The sequence below is a fragment of the Calonectris borealis genome, chromosome 3 (genome assembly GCF_964195595.1).
Source record: "Calonectris borealis chromosome 3, bCalBor7.hap1.2, whole genome shotgun sequence".
NCBI classification, from domain to species: domain Eukaryota; kingdom Metazoa; phylum Chordata; class Aves; order Procellariiformes; family Procellariidae; genus Calonectris; species Calonectris borealis.
The window spans coordinates 62,869,896-62,892,007 of record NC_134314.1 but is presented as its reverse complement, the minus strand read 5'-3'; the positions used below and the strand labels follow the sequence as shown (position 1 = coordinate 62,892,007).

The 22,112-nt window shown below is 40.4% G+C and overlaps 1 protein-coding gene across 4 annotated transcripts in view; it reads right to left on the bottom strand.

The window, feature by feature from the left end:
* Window positions 1–6,530: 6,530 nt before the first annotated feature.
* Window positions 6,531–22,112, bottom strand: part of AKAP7 (A-kinase anchoring protein 7) — a 100,578-nt gene continuing 84,996 nt past the window's right edge. Inside the window, exons 8-9 of one of the 4 annotated variants that reach the window (XM_075145827.1) lie at window positions 9,378–10,001; window positions 8,958–9,043 (exon numbers count right to left, since the gene is read on the bottom strand). In XM_075145827.1, the coding sequence (XP_075001928.1) occupies window positions 9,799–10,001 (203 nt within the window). In that variant the 3' untranslated portion in view covers window positions 8,958–9,043; window positions 9,378–9,798. Of the gene's footprint in view, window positions 9,044–9,377; window positions 10,002–11,992; window positions 12,040–22,112 lie in introns of those variants that run through there. The other 3 variants (XM_075145828.1, XM_075145832.1, XM_075145835.1) reach the window with 3 other exon arrangements.

Genomic DNA, 22,112 nt, shown 5'->3' with positions numbered 1-22,112 from the left:
ATGAATTACATGAAACAGCCGAACAGGAGCGTTTCCATGTGGTGTAAACCCCACCAGAGGAGCACTGCAAGATGATTCCCAGGCAAACCAGAGAAAGGAAGAAGACTACCTGCAATATGGAGATTTTATCTGTGTTCAATGTCCATCTCCCCAGGTTTCCATTTGATTTTGGCCACAGGCCTCCTATGCCTCTGTGACTAACCCTCTGGGGCCAGCCATGGCTAAAGGAATCTTCCCTTTGGATTGCTCTACAGCGAGAAAAGGAGACAGGGTAAGAAAATGCCAAACATTTTGGCAGAGCCAAGTGCTACGGGATTTCTTTCAAGAGTAATGATTAACAAATGTTAGCCAGCATTTTTCTGAAACCTCCTTTTTCTAATTCTTGCAAGGACCAGTTTGAGTCTGGAATATTAATAGTAACATTAATCCACTCATGCATAAGCTAACATGGTATTTGGATGGAGATGGCTGCTGGTATGGGGAACAGCTGGCATGACAACTGTGGTCCCGGCCGGGTCGCCGGTCGCCTGGTGGCCGCGGGGGTGACGCGGTGCAGGAAGGGCCAGCCGCGGCGGCGCGGGGCGTGCTGCGACCCACGGGCTGGCACTGCCCCTGCCTGCCCGGGGTCCTGGCCGAACACGCGCTGAGCCCGCAGCCCGGGACGGGTGCCTGAGCGCACGCCACAGGCACGGCTGGCCTTCCTCAGCCCCGGTGCTCGCCCCTGCTCCTCCGGGGAGGGACAACGTGGATGTTCAGCCAGGAGTTGGCTCTCCCGCCTGGTACAGGCCACCTGCAACCACGTCTTAGGTCCTCTTCCCTTTCTGTGACTTCGCCTTTGGCTCACTGCGAAGCTAGGCCAGCCCCCGTCATGGGTCTCCCTCCAGCCGGGGGTTAGCTGCTCACCTACCCCGGAGCCAAGGTCCTGCTCTGACACGCTCTTGACTACAGAGAAGATCTTGACTACACAGAAGATCTTTCCTCCCTTTGATTCCATGGCCTCCAGCCTTTGTTACGCCATCAGACTCCCTAGTGTAAATTATTAATGTCTATAAATTATTAATTCACATTTATGGTCCAGAAATGCTACACTAGTAAAAAACCCAGAAGCTTAGTAAGTAATTATGAAGGAGCATCTCCTCAGTTGCCACAGATGAAAGTGGTCTTCCAATAGTCTGAAGTTACAGGTTAGCAACAAGACAAAATGACGCAAATTGATCTGTGGCTTCTCCATGCATATCTTTTGTCTAACTCACTAAGTCCAGTGATGTCCAGTAACGTTTAATCTGTGTTATTTTGAAAGTACTAAACCCTCATATACTGAAAATGCAAAAAGTGTCTAGTACATAACTAATTGAGTTAATTTCCAGTCTCTCAAAAAAGTGTGTAACTTAATTTCCTTTTTTATAATCTTCTTTTAAGGTACAAATTAAGTGGGTGCCCTCTGTATTTCAGTCCCTTTCCTGTATTTCTAGAAAAATTATTATTATGTCTACACAGAAAATTATAGAGTGCATATGCAACAAAAATGCCAGGTAATTTACAGTAAATGTTAGCTTGATGAGCAATGAATCTATATGTCTGCTAAAGTAGTTTCAGTTATGCGTTTCCTTGATTAACACATTAGAGGCTTTTTTATGGTTTTAGTGTGATGGAGCTATACATTTTAAAGACCTGTCCTGCACTTGAAGTTTTGCTAGGAAGGGTGAAGTTAAGAATATCTGGATTTACTAAAAAATTAATCTGCTTTTTCCTTTTTGCACTTTCACTTTTGAAACGTCTTCCTTACCTTTGCAGTATTATTCATTTAGGAGGTTGGTTTAGCTGTTCTCCACATATTCCCTTTGTTAGCAATCATTCTACAAACAAGAGCATCCACCCCGGTGCAGTGATACATCTCATTTTAGAGCATAATTATAAAGCTGCTTTTAATTTACCTAGTTATTATATTTGCCTGATGATTCTGCCTGGTTTTGCAGTGGATCTTTTTTGGTAATTGACCTAACTAAGTTTGCTGATGTTACCTGTACAAAGAATAGACATTTGATTTCCTCTTACGCAGGATTTGTACTCCCATTTCCTGTACTCCACAAGCATAAAGTAAGGCAGCAGCAGCTTGATGCGGCAGCCATCGCGTTCAGCCATTTGCAAGCATTCCGTCATCCATTTGTTTGTGGAGGAGGGAGGTTTGCTTCCCACTCTGCTCTGCTGGCTGGCAGCATGCATACCCCAGAATTGAAGATTATTAGCAATTAATTTCTGTAGCTTTCTGTGCATTTAAGGTCCACTTTGATTTCTAGACACAAAAGTTCAGTGGACCTACACAATGATAAAATGTGTTAGCAAAAGGAGCTTCAAATGCATGCTCTGTTTCTTTGCTTCTTCCTTCTCCTCTAGAGATCACCTCCCTGAGCTTTGCCTTGATTCAGCCTCTACCCTGCAATATTTCTTGCCGCCCTTCACTTCAGTGCTCTGCCAGCGGTATTCCACAGCCACGTGCTCATTCAGCCTTCCCTCTCAGATGTGTTTGATTGGAAAATGTGACTGGGAAACGGGTCATTGGCCTGTACAGTACAGCTGAGTGACAAAGACAGGTGTGCACCATTTGGCTGACCGGATGCAGAGAACGCTATCGTTTTGCTTCATTTCATCCTTTATTCTTCTAAATGTTTGGACTTACTACATCTTTCTTACGCTGGCAGCTACGTTCGGATTTTATCAGTAGCTGCTGGCATTTCTTCTTGGCTTCGTTTTTCTGTTACATTTTGGTTGTCTGAGTTATGACTGAAGTTAAATCATATCAGCATGTTTTCTTCTTCTCTTCTGACTGTTTCAGTGCCTGAAATTCTCTATACGGCTGGGGAAAAAAAAAAGAATCAAAAATAAAAAGGATCTGAAAGTGCAATGCTTTACATGACTTTTAATTCAAACTGTAATTTTGCTGAAAACCTAGAGATTTGCATAATCTCTAGAGTCAATCCTGGCCTCAAAACATCTCTGCCTTTCTTCTCTGAAAGAAAAACTCCTTTTATTTCAAATAAGCTTCTGCTGAAATCCTCATGTGTCGTTTCTTAATCAACTCCTTTTAACTACCCTAATTCTGCATTTTTGATTGGTTTAATCCTTAATCACCAGGCGCAAAAGGGGGCTTTATTTTCCAGCAATGAGGATAGTCCTTTGCAAGAAACAGTTCCACGTCCCAGTCTCTGCTAATGCATTTTGCGTCCAAGAGTCACTAAACAAAGCACGTAAATGGTGGGAGCAGAGACCAGAACCCAGCAGTCAAACTCCAGCTTCTTGCTGCAGAAGTATTTGCTTATCAACGCCAGAGCGCCCTTTTTGCTATGCCAGGAATGGCAGGCATATCACTTTTTGTTTTCCTATGTACTGTTCTAATTATTGCTCCACTATGAGTGCGTTTTATTCCTCAGCCCAGCCGTCTCTCAGGACTGATTTTCATTCGGTACAAATGTTCTCATTATAAAAACTTAACACGAGGAGAATATAAATGAGAAAATGAGTGCATGCTAAGAACTTGCTTATACAGAAACTGTATTGATCAAAGGAACAGCAGAGTAAAACATGTCAGCATTAACGTGCTCCTACTTCCAGGGTTCAAACAGTTTCCTTTCCCATAGGAATGGTGTGACTCCTTGCCTCTGAAACCAGGCCAATGTAATGATTTTGTTTTACTGAAATAAAAAGTGCAAAGCATTTCTGTAGAACATTACGGTACGGCACCAATGAGCTCTTCGAAAGTAAAAGCACCTTCATCAGTTTCAGAGATTACCCCTTATCACTATGTGAAAACTTATAGAAGAATCAAAATTCCAAAAGGTTTTCTCAAATTAAATTACTTTTAGAACAATTTTCATAAAGCTAAAACAACACTTACTTTATCCGACTGCCCACTAATCATGCAGCTGACCTACTCACCGTCTCGGTTCTGGGAGGGTGCATCCCTCGGGAACTGCTTTTGTCCAGTGGTTTTGGGCCGTCTCCGCTGCCTCGGGATCAGACAGTAGTCATCTCTAGACAAAGACTTCAGCGAACAGCCACAGAGGCCCTCCTCTGACCTCTGGCAGTGCGAGCGAGACCAGAGGTGTCTCTGCAAAGACATCAACCTCTTTGGGACTTCAGTGACCACTTCCCCCCTCCTCCAACGGGATGGAAACAGCTGAAAGCTACAGTACCGGTTCAGTCCCTCATTTTCTAAGGCCAAGACAATATGCCGTTAAGAGCTGAAGAGGGGCAGAGGGCATTCACAGATAAAAGACTGCTTTGAAAAAGATTGTGCAGAACAAAGTCCCAGGCTAGAAGCTGCGTGAAGCAAGCCTCAGGCACCTGGCTGCCAGGCTCCACTGAGGCAACCAGATTGCCTCCTGGCTTCCACGGGGCTGGAGCTGGTTCTGCAGGTAGTATTTCATCTGCAGTGAAAAAGTTTCAGGTTACACTTTATTTCATGAGTATATTCTTGGACATAACTGAATTTAAAAAGTAAATGTGTGTTTTTACTAAACTTCAACTTACAAGCTCTGCTGAGCGCAGCAGCTTTGCTCTTCTCGTCTATTTTTCCTGCTTGCTGACTACAGAAATGTGTAGGATATCTCTCAAGACCTTTATAAAAACAGAATTCTAACAAGAATACATGAGTCATGTCTAGACTGACATAAAAATGAAACAGTATCATTCTTGTCACCAGAATGAAGCATGGCTGACACTCTCTGATCCATGACACACTCACATGGCCTTTAGGCTAAAATAGCACACACAAAAGCGTGCATAGTTATAATCAGAAACTTCCATAAATATAGAACATGAAGCCTCTTGAATCCTCACTTTGTATAACCTTGCCATGAAGTAGTATTCTATCACCCAAAGCATCATACTTTCTTCAATAGGAGCATTAGTAGATGGGCATTATCCAGTGTGGGTCCCAGCATCTGTATTCTGGCCTGTATCAGAAATAGTGTGGCCAGCAGGAGCAGGGAGGTGATCGTGCCCCTGTACTCGGCACTGGTGAGGCCGCACCTCGAATCCTGTGTTCAGTTCTGGGCCCCTCCCTACAAGAAGGACATGGAGGTGCTGGAGCGTGTCCAGAGAAGGGCAACGAAGCTGGTGAAGGGCCTGGAGCACAAGCCTTATGAGGAGCGGCTGAGGGAACTGGGGTTGTTTAGCCTGGAGAGGAGGAGGCTGAGGGGAGACCTCATCGCGCTCTACAACTACCTGAAAGGAGGTTGTAGCAAGGTGGGTGTTGGTCTCTTCTCCCAAGGAACAAGCGATAGGACGAGAGGAAATGGCCTCAAGTTGCTCCAGGGAAGGTTTAGATTGGACATTAGGAAAAATTTCTTCACTGAAAGGGTTGTCAAGCCTTGGAACAGGCTGCCCAGGGAAGTGGTTGAGTCACCATCCCTGGAGGTATTTAAAAGACGTGTAGATGAGGCGCTTAGGGACATGGTTCAGTGGGCATGGTGGTGTTGGGTTGATGGTTGGACTCGATGATCTTAGAGGTCTTTTCCAAACTTAATGATTCTATGATTCTATTTGTATATCTGGATACACAGTGTCTGCATCTGACCTTAAGCTCCAATGCTTTTTACATTTATATCACCTTCAGTTAACACAGAAACACTGTTTAGTTTCCTTTTCACAAAGATGCACATTCATCTGCTGTATTACTATCTAGCTACCAGACTGAGCATCCTTATGCCATGTTCACCCATGCTTAGAGACATGGGTTTCTAAAACAGACTCTCTTCCCATCTCAGAGAATTAGTGCCTGTGGGTCTGTGGATCATGGATTTACTGATCTCTCTGGTCACTTGGTCAACTCTTAAACATCTCTGATGCACAGCTCAACAGTGCACACAATTTATGGCAAGAGCTGCTCAGGTATCAAATGTACGGATTCTGCAACTTTTGTAGTCTACGCCTAGACCAAGTGTTGAAGTCAGACACGGTTTTTCAGTGGGTCACGGCAGTCCAAAGACTTCCACCTAGACTAGTGCTGGAAGCTGAGCTACTGCTTTTAAACCTGTCACAGACATCTCTACAATCAGCAGTGTAGAAATACCCTTGATGATGAGTGAGCTAGAAGGTAGAACTGAAAACTAAACATGGACAAACTTGCACCATCTGTTTTGAAACGCCAACACTTTCCCGGAGTAACCTGTGCGTCACTACCTCAAGACATTCCCCAAAAGAAGCGCTTAATTAAAAAACAGAATTGCAGAATTGTTGTCTGAAAAAGATTTATGAGTGTGAGGAAGGCAACATATTTGTTCTGGTGTGTGCGGCTCAGAGCTTCACACCTGTCTATATTAGGTTGAGTCTCTGTGTATCTGCATTCTTCAGTGCTCATCTCAAAGCTCCATGCGAGATGATTGATGCTTTAATTTGGCAGCCAGGCTTCACTACCAGTGGAAAAAAAAAAATAGAAAAAAATAGAGAAAGCAACAAGAAGGGTTGTCAGAAAAGAATGAATCCAGATGCAGGATTTTTTTTTTACGCTATTTTGTTTTCAATTTTGAGTAAATTAATAGCGGTGTCTTGTCAAAACCAGAAATAAAGGCTATGGTTGACATTTTAAAAGAATGTGGCTTTAGAAACAAAAGCCCTGTTGACTTTCAAGGGTCAAAACATCTGAAAATCAAAGATGGGTTTTAGTTGTTTAAACATAGGTATCTAGTGTCTTTTTAAGAGGCTCTGGGGTACCTCTAGCCCACAGTTCCTGATCCAGAAGAACACGTCTCCTGTAGGGTTTGTGTCATATTTGCCAGACCCATGCCAGGCCCACTCTAGGGCACCTCAAATGATACTAGCTGCCTATGCTCAGGCCATTAAGTCCCCTACACTTTATTTTTTCCGAGCTGTATTCTTGATGCCATCCACAAGAACAGTGAATGAGCAGAATCTCTAATAACCAGGTCACCTATCAAAGTGCCTGGACATAAATTCAGTGATTAATTTCTACAGTTTTACTTGAAACTTGTGGACTATGACTGTTACAAGCTGAATGATATTAAAAAGGCACTTTCATGGCAATGACTTGTACAGAGGAAAGGGAGATGACAACCTGTAATTCAGATATAATACAATAAATTGTTTTCCTCTTTTCATAGCTGATTGTCTGGCCTTGTGTTTTCATCTGCAAGTTGGATTTAAATTTGAATAGCTACCTCTGAATGAATTAATACTCACTAATGTTTGATATGACAAAGAAACTTATTTTATATAAGCATACAGTAATTCCAGCATCTCTCCTCAGCCTATGGAATAAGGGAACACACTGGGCTCAGAGAGTCACTGTGCAGAGATTTATAGATCCACTTATGGTTTTTATCTCCAGTGATGACGGTAAATTCAGATATTTTTTTTTTTTGCTCTAAAGCAAATCCGAGTCTGATTGTTAAACTCAAAATCAATTTTTGAGGCTGAAGAGTAAATACGGACCTCTAGGAAGTTATACCAGTACTTCCTTCTAATCCCATGTTGTCCAGAGTAGAAATTAATCTCTAGAGTTCCAAAGTTTTTCCATTTAAAACAATAATGTCTTGGGACTAGCTTATCTTCATGAATTTCCTCATGTGATTTCAGCGCCCAAGCTCGAGATCAGTATCTTGGCACAATATCCGTAGTCAACTTAATGGCGTGATTCATACAACCACCGTTTCTGTCAGGTTTGTTACTTGCAAAGTACTTCATTTTATTAAAGTCTATTTGGAGATGGGTGAAAATGTACATTAAGTGCAAAGGAAAAAATACTTTATTGTGAACATGGCTTAGAGATGTATGAGATGTACTTCAGAATATACTGTTATATATCAAATGAGAAAAAAAAATAAGCTATGACGCATGAGATAAATAACCAGTGCTTGAGACCAATGAAGAATATGCACACAGCTGTTCTAACAGCACAATTCTGATACCAATCACAACATGTATCATATAGCATTTATGATCAGAGGCAATTTTAAACAATGTTTATAAAAAATGCAAATATTGGACCTACTCCTGCATTGTTGTACATCCAAAGCTTCAGTGAATCTTGCAGGTGTGTGGAGGGAACAATGAGAGCAAACTGACACTCGACCTCAGGCAGCAGAAGGTAGAGATGGACGAAACATCAAAAACAAAAGATAAAATCACAGTTCTACAAAAGTAAAAAGGCAAATATTATCCCAAGGAATATTACTATTCTCACGAGAAATTTTAATTGCAGCATCCTGACTCCATTAAAGCCAATGAGAGTCTCCCATTGAGATCAGTGGAGCCCGAATTTCATTCTGAAATTTAAAACATTCTTGCATTAGTGTAAACATCAGCAGAAACAACATGTCAGCATCTATACAAGTATTCAAGTGCTGTTTAAAAAAAACCAAACAACCAGACAGTGCTAACCCAAAATGCTAGTACATATCCAAAAGGCAGATAATTAAAAGAGGTTTTTTCAAATATACATTTTAAAGTATTTAAAAGCTTCCTTTTTTTAATATTTGTATATCATTGCGAGGGAAAGGATCTATGAGAAAAATCTGAATTATTTGCAATGATAAAGGAAGGGCACAGTGTTTGCTCAGATTTATTTGAAACCAGTATTTTTCCACTTTGGAGTCATGACATATACCTGCACATTCAAGCGTGTTTCAAAGCAGTGCTGAGGAGTGGCTCTACTTCATCGTTATGAAATACACTCCTTCTGTGCAAGTATTTCAGCATGATTCCTCGTGAGCCATTTACACCCCTTCATATTTTCAGTAAAAAAGAAACAGAAAGGAAAATTTCTTGAAGAAATATTTTTTGTCTTTAAACAACCCGATAAGATTTTACATCATGGCAATTTACAATCATCCATTCGGAGATCCAGAGTCAATACAACTTTTCCATTTACTGTTAGAGTTGTGCCTGTCTTCAAACAGTTCTTTCCTAATTTTCGTGCGGATATCAGAACTGGATAACAGCTCCTTTATCTGATTCAGTCTGGATAACAGGGCCTGTGTTTCTCTGTGCAAAGCTTCCTTTACTAAGTCTGCTTCATGGCTCTTTCCTAGAGGAAAAGAACAATATAATACATTTTATAACAACTAATGTCATTTCGAGTCATTAATGTATGGAGAGAAAGAGATCGAATCTGGTTTGAACAGTATTAATTGCTCAGCCTTTTGCCCATATTGATTTTTTATAAAAGGGTACTTTGTCAAAAAAAATGTAATTTACATCAACAAATGCTACCAAAAAGTAAAGAACAGTACAGCGTCACATTTAAGAGAAACTCCTGCCATATTACATACTGTGTAATAGTATCTGTGAGGAATATCGGTAGTGGTAATTTTTAGCTTGGGGTTGACTGCTGTTGACTAGGAAACAGCATGTGCGCCCACATGGAGTAAGCAGCCTTCTGGCAGTGCCAAACCCTCGGGCCGAGGGCATCGCTTCCACTTACGGCAAGGCCTCTTCCACGGCCATTCATGACAGTCCGAAAGGCAAATGCAAAGCATTCAGTTTCTCTTCAAAAGCAAGGAAGGGACTCTTGGTATCAAGAGCCAGTGAAGACTGGAGCCGCTTGCTTCACCATTCTTGTCTTTTCCCACCGTCCATCCCTCCCAACAGATTTTCAGCAGTGCAAGCACTTATTAAACCAGTAGACAGCGTCCTTCGTTTCAGAACAAACTTTTGATAAGAGACTCACAAAGCAGAGTGCCTGTCACCCAGCACCACTTAGCAAATTTCAGCAGGGAGCTGGGACATGTTTTTGTGGTTATTCTTGGTGGGACATTTGCTCCTGGGCTTTTTGCACAGTGCTCACTTGCTGTTATCATTGTCGCTCTCATTCTTAGTGCTGCTTGCTGCTTCTTCAGTTTTCACGGGGCTTCCATCAGTCTGTCTGGTTTTGTTTTGCGTTTCTTCTAAATATTGCTGTACAGCCTTCAGCACCGCGTTCTCCACCAGCCTTTTGCTGAGGCTCACCAGCTCTGCATCGTCTGGCTCTGCTGCATGTTTTTCACCTATGCGTCACAACAGACAAGAGAAGGAATTCATTGCCACGGAAAGAGAGCAGCCATAATTGTATCAGAAGCCTCTGGCTGAGCTGGATTTTAAGTTATTAGCTGCCTCTTCCTGATTGTAAAAAGTAATTTCCCCCTCCTCAAGCTCTGAATCAAAAGTGTTTCATGAAGATGTATACAGTATATGAGATCAAAAATATTTCGCTGCTCATCTTTATTGCAACACTGCAGTAAAAGCCACTGGCTAACACTACGAGCACCCACTCAGCTTAGAAGAGTAAGCGTGCAAATTTAGTTTCTTCTGGCCAACAATCACCTCTGCCATCTGGGCAAAGATGAGGAACACGGCACACGATGAATTTACATTTTAGCAGCATTCTTAAATTTAGCTGCCCCTGTTTTGTGATTTTGCTTAATAAATCTAAAATCTTCTACCTATTTATTCATTGCTTGTAATTCAAGAGTTTCTCACGGGAAAAACGACTAAAATACTCTAAGCACAGGTTAGAAATTTTTTTTCTAAACAAAGCGTAAAACTTGGAAAAACCATATACACCCTCCCTGTCTCTCTCCTGTCTTCTAACTCAAAGCTCTGACGTTGAGGGAATGCAAGTTCCAGCAGTCTATTCTTAGATATCTGCTGATAAAAGCAAGAAGCTGGCATCTCCCTACTTTGTTAAGAGTTCACATGAATAAACATATACAATGAAATAACTGTATACCTAGTGAGGATTCTCATACATCACTACATATATTTTGAAATTGTACTTCTCCATGAATCATTTTCCTAATAAACCATACAGCCTACTACAGCATCCTCCTTTTATGAAGAATGCAATCCAGGAAAAGCAGATTTTATTGCCCGATTTCCACTGGCCATGTAATTTTCCACTTTGCAATTTCTTGCACTAGGTAAATACCTGTTTCCCTCCATCTATATTTAAAAGCCATACTTTTAATGTCCTTTTCTGGATTTAGCATTCTGCAACCAGTAATAAGAGGCTGCTTAGTCACACACATCTGGTGAAAGAGATACTATTGTTTGCCCTCGGCACAAAGCTCTGTACTGTTCAATTATCCAAATTTGCTCTTTTTCATATATGTAAATATATTCAAGTTTGCTAGCACATGTAGATTATAGTTATAAAAGACTTTTATTAGTCGTCTTAGTAGATTGCACAACCCAGGATTGATTTCACTGATAAAACATAATTCATATGGGGATTGGAGGGGCAGAGGGAGAGGTAAAGAAAACTCTTCATTTTCAGAGGCAGTGCCTTCATTAGCTGTTAATATGAGCATCCCGCTCTGGAACAGCGAGACAGACCAAACTCTTTCAGTTCTGGGTCTCCACAATACTGTCACTGTGGGGAAGGAAAACTGCGCTCTCCAGCCGAACAGTCATCAGACTAGACCCGGGTAAAGCACTTAATTACAATTTGCAAAAATTTTGGAAAAATACTCTTAAAAAAATATTTTTAAAAGGCAGCTATGGGAATAGTTTTGGTTAAAACAAAATTAAAAAAAAATAAGAGAAAACATTAAAAACAGGTTTAGCATTTCCAAGAAGAAACATTTTAGGTTAATATGCAGGTCCGAGGGAGGCACAGGCACTATTCCCAAAACCACTCAAACAGCTAGATACTCCGCGGTCTCTGGCCCACTGCTTACCATGTTCCTTCTCTGTCTGTAAATCCTGGGTTTAAGTCTATCCTTTAACTTACTTAGAGGAGGGACTTAATTCAGGCTCTTATCTCTCAGGAGACCTAAGATATATATATGAGCAGCATCTCCTCCCAGCTTTTATGAATTGATCCCACATTCTCCTTTGAATGCAGCCCTTTGATTCCAAATTTCCTTTGCTTTTATTAAAAATGCTCGACAAAATGTTTTGGTTGTCCCAGTCTATTTATTCACTAGGAAAAAAAACCCAAACCAATACTGTGGCTTCCAGTTGGAGAGTTTCTTATTTTTCAGAACTGCCAGTGAATCACAGAAATTGTTACTCACACAGCTCTAACGATCTGTCCACGCAACTCTGAAAATCAATGGGAAATATAGTGCTCAGCCACTCTGACACTTGACCTTATGGTACTTAATATGCAGAATATGAGTAATCAGTCACAGAGGCCTCCAGATACCACAAAACAGTAGTGATTGTATTTACTCAGAATGTAATTTTACTTGTAGTACATTACGTATTATTCTTACAGTCTAAAAAAGGACAGAGCTCTTCTCTCATAAATATTTTCTGCAAAACAGTTCTCATTTACATAAATGTATAAAATCCATATATCTACTATTGCATTTAAACCTTCAAAGTAAGTAGGTAGCTCACTGTGTAACTTCTCAAGCATGAAAAAAGTCAGACTACTTAAAATGAGCCTTTTAAAAGTACAGTTTATATAGCTACAGAAGAATGTTTTGGGGTTTTTTTGTTGTTTGTTTGTTTTTAATATTTTGAGACATTCAAGGCTCACCAACAGTCTGGAGACAAGTCTATAATACCTCCTAAGTACGCTCTGCATTCCAACTAGGAAGACATACACGCGATCTGACTGACATGTGAATGCGAATACGTGCACATCCCTGTATGAAGGGCGCCCTTGGATTTATCCGTCCGGCCACCTTGGTGGACTGGCACATGGGACTGTATGATTCACTCATGCTCTGTTTATATTCTCAGACTCCCTAAATAGCAGTGGTGTGAGTGTCTGTGCAATGCTGAGGTTCATTGGCAAGGTAGTTGCATACTATTGTATCATTCCTATTCGTGACTGTCGACAAAAAGAAATAGGTCACGTAATAATAACAGGTATTGATCATCTATATTTACTTGAATATTTAACACACGTATATGTCCTGTTTATATCTCTCTCTCCATGCTGCATCTGCTGCTTGCCTGCTTCTTAGATGTATACAATTCCTTTGCAGCAGGCAAACGCTTCTTTGTGTGGACTGTCTTACTTTATAGGAATTATCAGAATACCAGTAAAAAGCCATTGTAGATATGAATGTTTTAGATTTAAAACAGAGGTTTAAAAATTCAGAATTGCTTTGTTTGTAAACTCTGTTCTGAAAAGGGAACAGATTATACCACATGCACTGTATTTGCATCTATGCTGTGCCTCCCAGTATGGACTGTGCCACTACTTTATTTCTGTGCCTGTGAATAAAAAACTTCCACTGCCTTCTCCTGCATGTGGCTCAGAATAAAAAATGAAAAAAACCTTTCATTTTGTTTACCCCAGAATTCTCTTCTATAATTTTCGAAAGATGAAAACAAATTCATACTCTGTGAGTGTATCTCAATGCATCCATACTAAGCAGTGCTTTTTATTACTGAAACTGAAGCGTACCTGTTGTCCTGAAACGACCACCATTTTTTACAAAAGGGAACTATCAACTGCACAGAATTATTCAAAAGGGGCTTTATGATCCTAGAGCGTGCTGCTAGCAGTTATGGCCATGAACCAGAGCCCTGCAACCAAATCCAAGTTCGGATTCAAATTCACTGCTGTACCTCTCTACTGGACTAGGTGCACTCTCCAAGTCTACACCCCCTTACACTTCACAAGACTGTGATCTGGATTTTGAAACACCGCATTGGAACAAATCAGATTTCGTAGTCCTGGTACAGCATTTTCATGGTCCTGACACAGCCTGTTTTAGAGTCCATGTGGATATCTCAGATTTGGAGAGAGGCAGGACAGTTACTTGGATCCCTCTCCTGTTTATACTACTAGTCCATTTTTTTGTGAGAGATTTAATTGAAGGAACCAACAGTGGATCCCTTTTACAGAAAAAGCCAGTTATACAACCTTTTACCAGCTGCACTCCAAGACAACGTTCTGCAATCCTTGCCTCATGGCCTCAACACACTGGGTTCTGGTTTTCCTTCCAACAACCTTTCATCACAACAAAATGATGCCAGGACAGGGCAAATTATAAAGGAGACCCTTGGTATTTTGAATAGGTGACTGAGACCAGCTGGGAAGCCCGTATTCTGGCAGCAGAGGTTACAGTCTGCACCCTGGGGAGGGCCGTGCTAACAGGCATGCCTCTGTCTACCCTTTGGTTCATCAGTTTTCTAATACTGTTTTTACAAAATCTAGAAACAAAAAAACCACGAGGGACTTAGGCAGTCTTTCCAAAGGTAATTTTTAAGAAATTACTTCTGAATGCTGGAAAGCTTCATTTTTCTACTTACACTGTGCCTCTGACTGACACCAAGAGGGTGAGCCAAGTCACTGTTGCAAACACTTAAAGCTTTCACCACAAGACTGCATTTCTATGGTGACTCCTCAGTGGCTCCAACTCATAATAATCCCTCACTATAAGATAATTGATTATTACTCCCTCTGTACAGGGGCAAAAAGCTTTGCTGGTGTGCAGAGTATAGCGGGACTGGATGCAAGGAGACAACTACCCTAACTGTTGGCAGACTAAGAAACCCTTCAGCAGATGACTATCAATTATTTCTGCATATGGTGGAGTTAGAGAAAACAAAGAAAGGCCAATAAAACAAATGCTTTTCAGATTTCAGTGTGCGAATTCATACAGTTTGCGACATCAGTGGTTGTGCCTTTATCATGGTTCACTATCTCTATGTTATCAGGAAAAGACATAAGAGTGAAGACATCGTTTATACTCGCAATGCCCAGGCAGATGTAGACTATTGCAAGGCTGCCATGCCCAGCTGCAGTCTGTGGAAACATCTAGTTTTTCCTACACTAGACCTTTGTGTCTGCAGAATCTGATTCAAAATTAAATCTCACTGACTTCCATGGGAATCGGATGAGGTTCCCACACCTACATACTGAACTGCAATGTCCTATGCATCAGACCAATGTGCTGAACATTTTCTTTACTGAGGACTTTCAGATACATTTGGTAGGCCATATATAAACAGAACTATAGCATTAGAGAAATAACCATCCGCCCTCGCCCTGCAAAGTCAGTGAGTCTGCGATAAATTGAATAACAAGCTATAGCTAGCCACCAGACCGTATGCTTCCCACCCTTGCAACAGACTGTGAATGAGCCAGCACATTAAAGATCATGGTTTTGAAGTAATGAACACAAACATGAGCATGTGCCCATATCTAATCAACACAATAAGCATAGACAGGGAAGTCACAACTCTGAACATTTCCTCATTAATTGGGAAGGACTTCCATGAAATGTCTCTTGAGTGGTCACTTAAGGAATTGGCACAAATAAGGCACTGAGAGGAAGGGTGAAATTATAACCTCATTATGACATGACGGTGATGACATTTGTGTTGCAGGATGTTCCCACCTGATGTTAAGCAGCCTGGGTAGTTTAGCTCTCCTCTTGGAAATCTAACAAACTTCTTTAGTTCTACATATGTTGCTCTGTAGGACGGTCTAACAAGGCAATACAGGCAATACCAATCTGTCCTTCATGCTGAATACATGGGTTTCCAGTTTGCTGGAAAGATTTTTTCATTTGATTTGGCCCACCATGGAATAAACCCAACAGAAATAGCAATTTCTAGTGAAGAGGAAATTAAGGGTGTTACAGCTATTCAGGAAAATGGTGCTCTTGCCAGTTTCAGTGATGACAGCAGGAATACCTGCAGCTCCCTTCAAGCTGGAGGCTTGGCAAATGTGGCAAAAGTTTGTTTTGTTTCAGACAAAACCCTTTGAAGCTCAGTGATCTAAAATTTCTGACCACCTCTAACTATAAATGGAGAAACAGGATGTGCCCTGCTAAACCTAATCTTCCTTCTATGAGCACTGCAGGATGCAATGCCACAGGCACGAGCCTTCAGGGAAAAAAAAAAAAAAAAAAAAAGAGGTAACTAAAGACTCTACTCCTGGCAGTTCTGTTAAATATCTTGGTTTTATTTTCCTATTAAAAGAGACCTGCTGACAGAGAAATTTCCTGACTCCCTTAATGTAGTTTAATGCTTAAACTTAGTGAATTTATAAGAAGTCCAGCGTAACAGGAAACAAAGATAACATAATGGCTGGAGGAAAGAAGATGGCTTAAAAAGCTGCGAGTTTTACTTGATTTTCTCACTGATACTCAGGTAGAGAAAACAGCCCAACCACAAACGTGGTTTTACATCACCACAGGAACATCCACCCTGCACGCTGACAATGGGAGAACAAAAACATCCAGGCAGATTGCGATAGCAAACACCCAGGCAGAATTATTCACCCCCCTTCACCATCCGCCGCGCTGTCTGGTGCTAGCAGCTCAAGGGAAACGGGGAAGAGGAGCCGCCTGGGCCAGCAGGGCTGGCGGGGAGGGCAGGAGAGTTCCTCCTCCCTCCAGGACGCAGCCGAGGGGGAGCCTCCTGCTATTTTCAGAGCCCGAGAGAGAGACCAGGCTTCCCCGCTTCCCAGGGAAAAGCTGAATTCTGGAACAGGTCAGACCTGGCAGTCCCTCATCTTCAATGGCCCTCCAGAAACAACACTGAGAATGTAACGCACCGTCGGAGACAGCGTAGGTTGCTCCCCCATCAACCTTGGTCGCCAGTGACCACAGACAGAGCTGGATAGTCTTGAAGGCAGAAAATCACCCTGCTAGGTCACTAAGCTGAGGGGGGTGTACGCCCAAGAAATGCAGCAACCAACCAAAATAGGATATACACAGATTTTAATTGCCAAAGTCCAAATGTGTTGCCAAATCCTAAAAGTTCCTGCTTATGGACCAGTCAACCACGAAAATTGAATGTTTACTCACAAGCATGATGAGGGAAGTCATTTAATATACATTCACTTTTCGTTACTGTTTCCCATTCTTCTTATATTCTCTGTGAACTTCAGTTTCATTTCTTTAGGGTTCATCTGTTACTATACAGCTTCCAATGGGACACTATTTTGGCTGAGACTTCTTCATGCTGCTATCAAGTAGACTAAAAAAAGCAACTTTTTTTGGACTAAGACAGATGTTAAACAAGTGTTAATAAGTAAATCTTAACAAGCTGATCCTGTGTTGTTCCTCGTCCTGAGCTCAGAAAGAGACTCCATACAAACTCATGCTATGAAATAGTCTCTCACATAGTACGTGTCTTTCCTCAGGAAAGGCAGTTTTAAAAATATTTGCAAATTATGGAGAAAAAAGTCACATTTTAATCAACATGCATTTTGATTTAATTATTTCAACTGCAGTAACATGAGTTGTGAAACACAGCTGAGTAGTGCTTGAACTGTAAAAGGAAGATAAAATCTTGTCCAAAAAAGATTTAAGATGTAAGTATAATTGCAATTCAAGAGGATGTCCAACAGTGTCCATACAATACTGTAATAAGGCGCAATTTTGATGGAAAAATGTAATTTGGAAAGTATTTTTAACATCTCTGTAGTTGTATTAATGGACCCTAAATCTAATGGAAGAAGGTTAGAGTCACCTCTTTTGGTAAGAGCATCTTACATAGGCTTGAACTGGTAGTGTAACTACATCCTAAGGTTGTCAAAATAGATGGGTCTCATCCCTTTTCCCCAGGATCTTGCATGAAGGAACTGAACCCACTTCATCAGCTTCTTGGGCAAACCATGAACTTATGTATTTTTGAACGTAGGAGTAGTATTGTTGCTGTCTTTCATTTCATTCATCAAACCTACAGAGTCTGACCAAGTTTGTTAATAGCTTTGGGAAAACTAACATAACACCCTTAAGTCAATCTGAATGTCATTAAAAAAAAAAAAATCATTAAGTAGTTATCATGGCATTTCCTACCTTAATCCCCTTTATCTATTCTATATTTTGCCTTAAGTAATGTATTTAGCATTATTCTTTCTTCCCTCCCTTTTGTTTGCCACATAACCTCCACTTTAAATGTGTTTTTTTTAAAGCCAGAATTTGACATAAGTTTTCACTCTGATTTTGTGAGATGTAGCTCTATAAATGTTCACTGCTCTACCACATATAGGTTTATGAAAGGTTTGTAAATATGAGATTTATTTTAGACACGTGGAAAGATTAGTTCATAGAAGTTTAGACCTCTCTTTAAATGCTATGGCTCTGAACCTTTAAAAACACTGCTCAGGATCTGCTTCAGGACAAGCTCTTCCTCAACTTTAATCTCTCTCTAAAAGCCAAAATATATTCGCTGGCAAGAACAGTGAATCTTGACATCCAAAGAAAAATATTCAGGTAAGATAAGCAACAAATTCAGACATGTGTTTGGTCATAATAAATTGCTCTGTGTCATGGGGTTTTTGGTCACCCCAGCCATAAGAAATCAGAGTAGCTGTACTTAAAGAGCTAAGAATGCTGAAGGTATGACTACAGTTCACTTAATTTAATTCACAGGAATCTAAAAATCGTTGCTAGAGTATAGTGTAAGGAGAGATCACTTAATGAAATCTGTGCATGAAAAAAATTGAAACATCGCCATGTCATAAAACTAAATATAACGCAATCAATCCTTCACATAAAATAAGCAGACTTTATAATCTAGAACAAGAAAAAAAGAAAGACTAAGAATATTAGAGGACAACACTCATTTTTTTCCATCCTATTTTCTTTATGAATAGTGCATGTGTCTTAAGTTGATGAACAAGCACCTAGTAATCAAAATTAACATTATTCTTGAGTCTGCTTCACCATTAGAAATCAGGAATAACTGAATCCTGATTATTTGTTTAAACTAGTGGGCCTTACTTTCACATCCTTCCTATGCTGAATATCAATTAATTGTAAAAGCATTTTCTTTGTGAAACAACATAAAACTCCTTAAGAACATAATCAACATTTCCCTAACTAATAGCAACACTTCTTTCATGAGAGTAATTCCCCACAGCTCTTACACTGCACTCTAGAAAAAGAACAACTCCCTCTCTCTCTCTTCCCCCATATTTCTACTTCCTCAAACTCAGTGAGTCAAAGCCTATTCTAGCAGCACTTCAATGAAATCAATCCAGAAAAATATGTCTGCTATGCCAAAAACTGAACTAATCCTCACAACTTTTAGCAACTTACACTCTGTACCATAATGGATTGCTCATTACTATGCCTTGAAATTGATGGTTCTCTTCTCTTGTCGCTCCTTTTTCCATTCACAAATTTTGTAATCTCTGCCTACACAGTATTCATAATTCCATCCCTTCTCTTCGGCATCCTAATAATTCTAATTCTGTCCCATTAACAAGCACCTAGTAATCAAAATTAACATTATTCTTGAGTCTGCTTCACCATTAGAAATCAGGAATAACTGAATCTTAATTAAGTTTCATCTTTGTTTCTTCATCCTCTCTTATTTTAAAGTAATATTTTTCTCAGTCTTTGTCCAACTCAGAGTAAAGGAATAAAGGTGGATATTCATGCCAAGAACAGGTTTTGCATTTCTCTTCACTACATTCAGAACCAATTGTGAAATCAAATGCAGGTATTTTTTCTTCACTCCAGCTAAACAGCAATGCGTTTGATTCCGTAGTTCCCTTTGCCTTTATGTTTTCCACATAGAAAAGTTCTCCCACTTTCATGTTTGGCTACAGGGGCCAAGAAAAGGTCATTAAGGATGAGGAGAAGGAAGGAGATGGGTATAGTTCCTTTTAAGAGCAAATTGTATCATTATGATTTTGAGCTTTCCCGAGATGGGTAAACACGATAGTTGCATGGCACAATGCAATGTGGTTTTAACTCCACGAATGCAGGTATGGCTAAACATCAGAGGGTTATGCGCTATTACCACATGGGGCACCAGAAGCAATAACCTAAAGCATTTGAGAATTAGCCTGTCCTCACAGCCTGGGGCCAGCACCACGTTGATCCAGCTATTCTGCTGCTCATGGAGCAACTTATACTTGGACACATCTTACCACATAACATGGTTTTTATCCAAAGTCTAATCCTGCAGTCAATTCTTATTTTATGCCTTCTATAGAGATTATGGCTAAAAGAGGTCCAAGGGAATGAATTCATCTTTCAAAGCAAAATTACGTGCTTCATTTGAAATGGAGTTAGTAGTATTATTCACTTGTGCTGAAGCAGGCATTACAGGCAATGCCTCCATGATCTGGGTTGCGTTATACCAAGCCCTCTGTCCTTATCACACTTGGCCCTCCTTCCAAATGTTTCAGTTTAGTTATAATGGAGAACACACACAATGTGTGTATAGGGCACACAGGTGGGATCAACAGAAAGCAACATTTATTTCATTAAATCAGAGGATCAACAGTGTTTCAAAACACACAAATGCTACACCAAATTTCATTTTAACAAAAAAAAGGTAATCCCAGACTTTAGGAAGGCGTTCAATCACTAGACTCACTTTAGTCACGGGTTATATTTTTTAGAACTACAAGAATAAACTTTTCATTTTGTGCTGGAAAAACCTTTCACATTCTATTAGCGATGTGTATGTGAAAAGTAAAAGGGGAGCTGAGAGAAGAGAGGAAGAAAGGAAAACCTTTTTGATTGCATTAGGCTATACTGGATGGTAATGGATTTTTAAGACAGCAAAAAATGTTACTCATTTGCTGATTCTCCTCAGCCACAGTAAGTGCTGCAGAAAACACGCCTGATACTTAATATGTTTTTGTTCTTTGTTCTTTTTTGTGCTTTGTACTAAAGTGGAAAATTGAATAAAATGCCATTTAAAAGATTATTGCTATGATGTGAAACAGAATGAGTAACACAATAATAGACCATGGCATAAGATGTTTCTCCTCTTAGCAAAAGGATACAAGTTATCTCGCAAGAGCAAATGAATTATCCATGCCTGAGGATTTTAACTCACAGGAAACTCAGCAAGTGCCCAAATGAAGTCCACCTGAGACTGGCAGATATTCAAAGGGATTAAGTCATCAGCAGAAAAGATAAAGTTAATGGTGGATTTTGATATTTTTGGGGATTGGCATCCAGAGGAGGTATCTAATAAGGAGTGAGTTTTCTCCATACCAATTTAGGACAGCAATTCTTAAGGTTCATGAGAGTTACAGGCAGGGTCAGGAGCCTGACAAAAGTTCAGCTGTGTATGCTAATATCAGAATTACAAGTCTAAAAGCACCAACTGTTATAAAAGTTTGGCAGTGCCAAATCTATCACTGGTACAGTGCACTTGTAGCTATTTAAAGCCCAAGGACTTAGTCTATAGTCAAATGGTTATCAATGGAAGGTATCTAAATTTTAAACAATGTTTGTGGCTTCCATTCCATTTTCCTTTTGTTAAGGCAGCATATTCTACAACATATACAATCCTTCTCCAATATCCCAAATTCCTCTAAATCTCAGTCCCTTCTGTCAATTCTACAGTTCAAGCTCATGGAAACAGAATCACTCCAATTTTAGGAACAGCAAAAATGATTAGGTATGAAACATTACTAAATCAGCAATAAATCAGTTGCTGACAGGGTGCCAGTATGCCTTACTATGATACTTTTCAAGATATTTTATTTTCCACTTTGCCTATAATAATTCCACAAATCATAATAAACCAGTGTCATCTAAAGGACAGCCCCTCACTGGACCAAGGACCTTTGTTTGCCTTGTTTTCTTTATCTGCATTAATCAGAAAATCTTGGTCACAACATTGCAAAACGTAGAGACTCTCTGCAGTCCGGCATCTGTCACTGACAGGAAGCGTTCCCTGAAATATATACAAAATGTTCTCTCTTGTTCTTATTTCGCATGATGCAATGTAAGTAATCTCGTGCTATCTTAACAGTTGCTTAATCCTGTTAACCAGTTCCTCTTCCTGCCTTCTGGCTTTGTAGCTTTCTTCCCAAAAACTAGCTAGTTCCTACTCTCGGAGCACATGGGTTATCCCCAAGATGGAGCTCCGCAGCTCCCCAGGCATTTTCTGGAAGTGCAGCCTGGGCTCCTACTTCACATTTGGAGCATTATCTTCTTTTGAAAATGTAATCCTTCTTCCACACTTCTTCCTCCTCTGCTCCATGATTGTGCCTCTTGAGCTTCTAGGACAAAACTTACACTGATCTTTGCAGTGCAGATTTAGCTAGCACTGCATGCATGCCATTTCTGCTAAAACGTTGTAGGTCTGGTGGCACATTATCTTGCTGGAGGGGAAAAAGAGATAGGGTTTGGTTTTTTTTTTCCCTTCCCAGAGGTGAACCTTTTCCATAGATGAAATCAGTTTCCCCCCTTTTTCAAAGAAGACTGAGAACAGCCTCC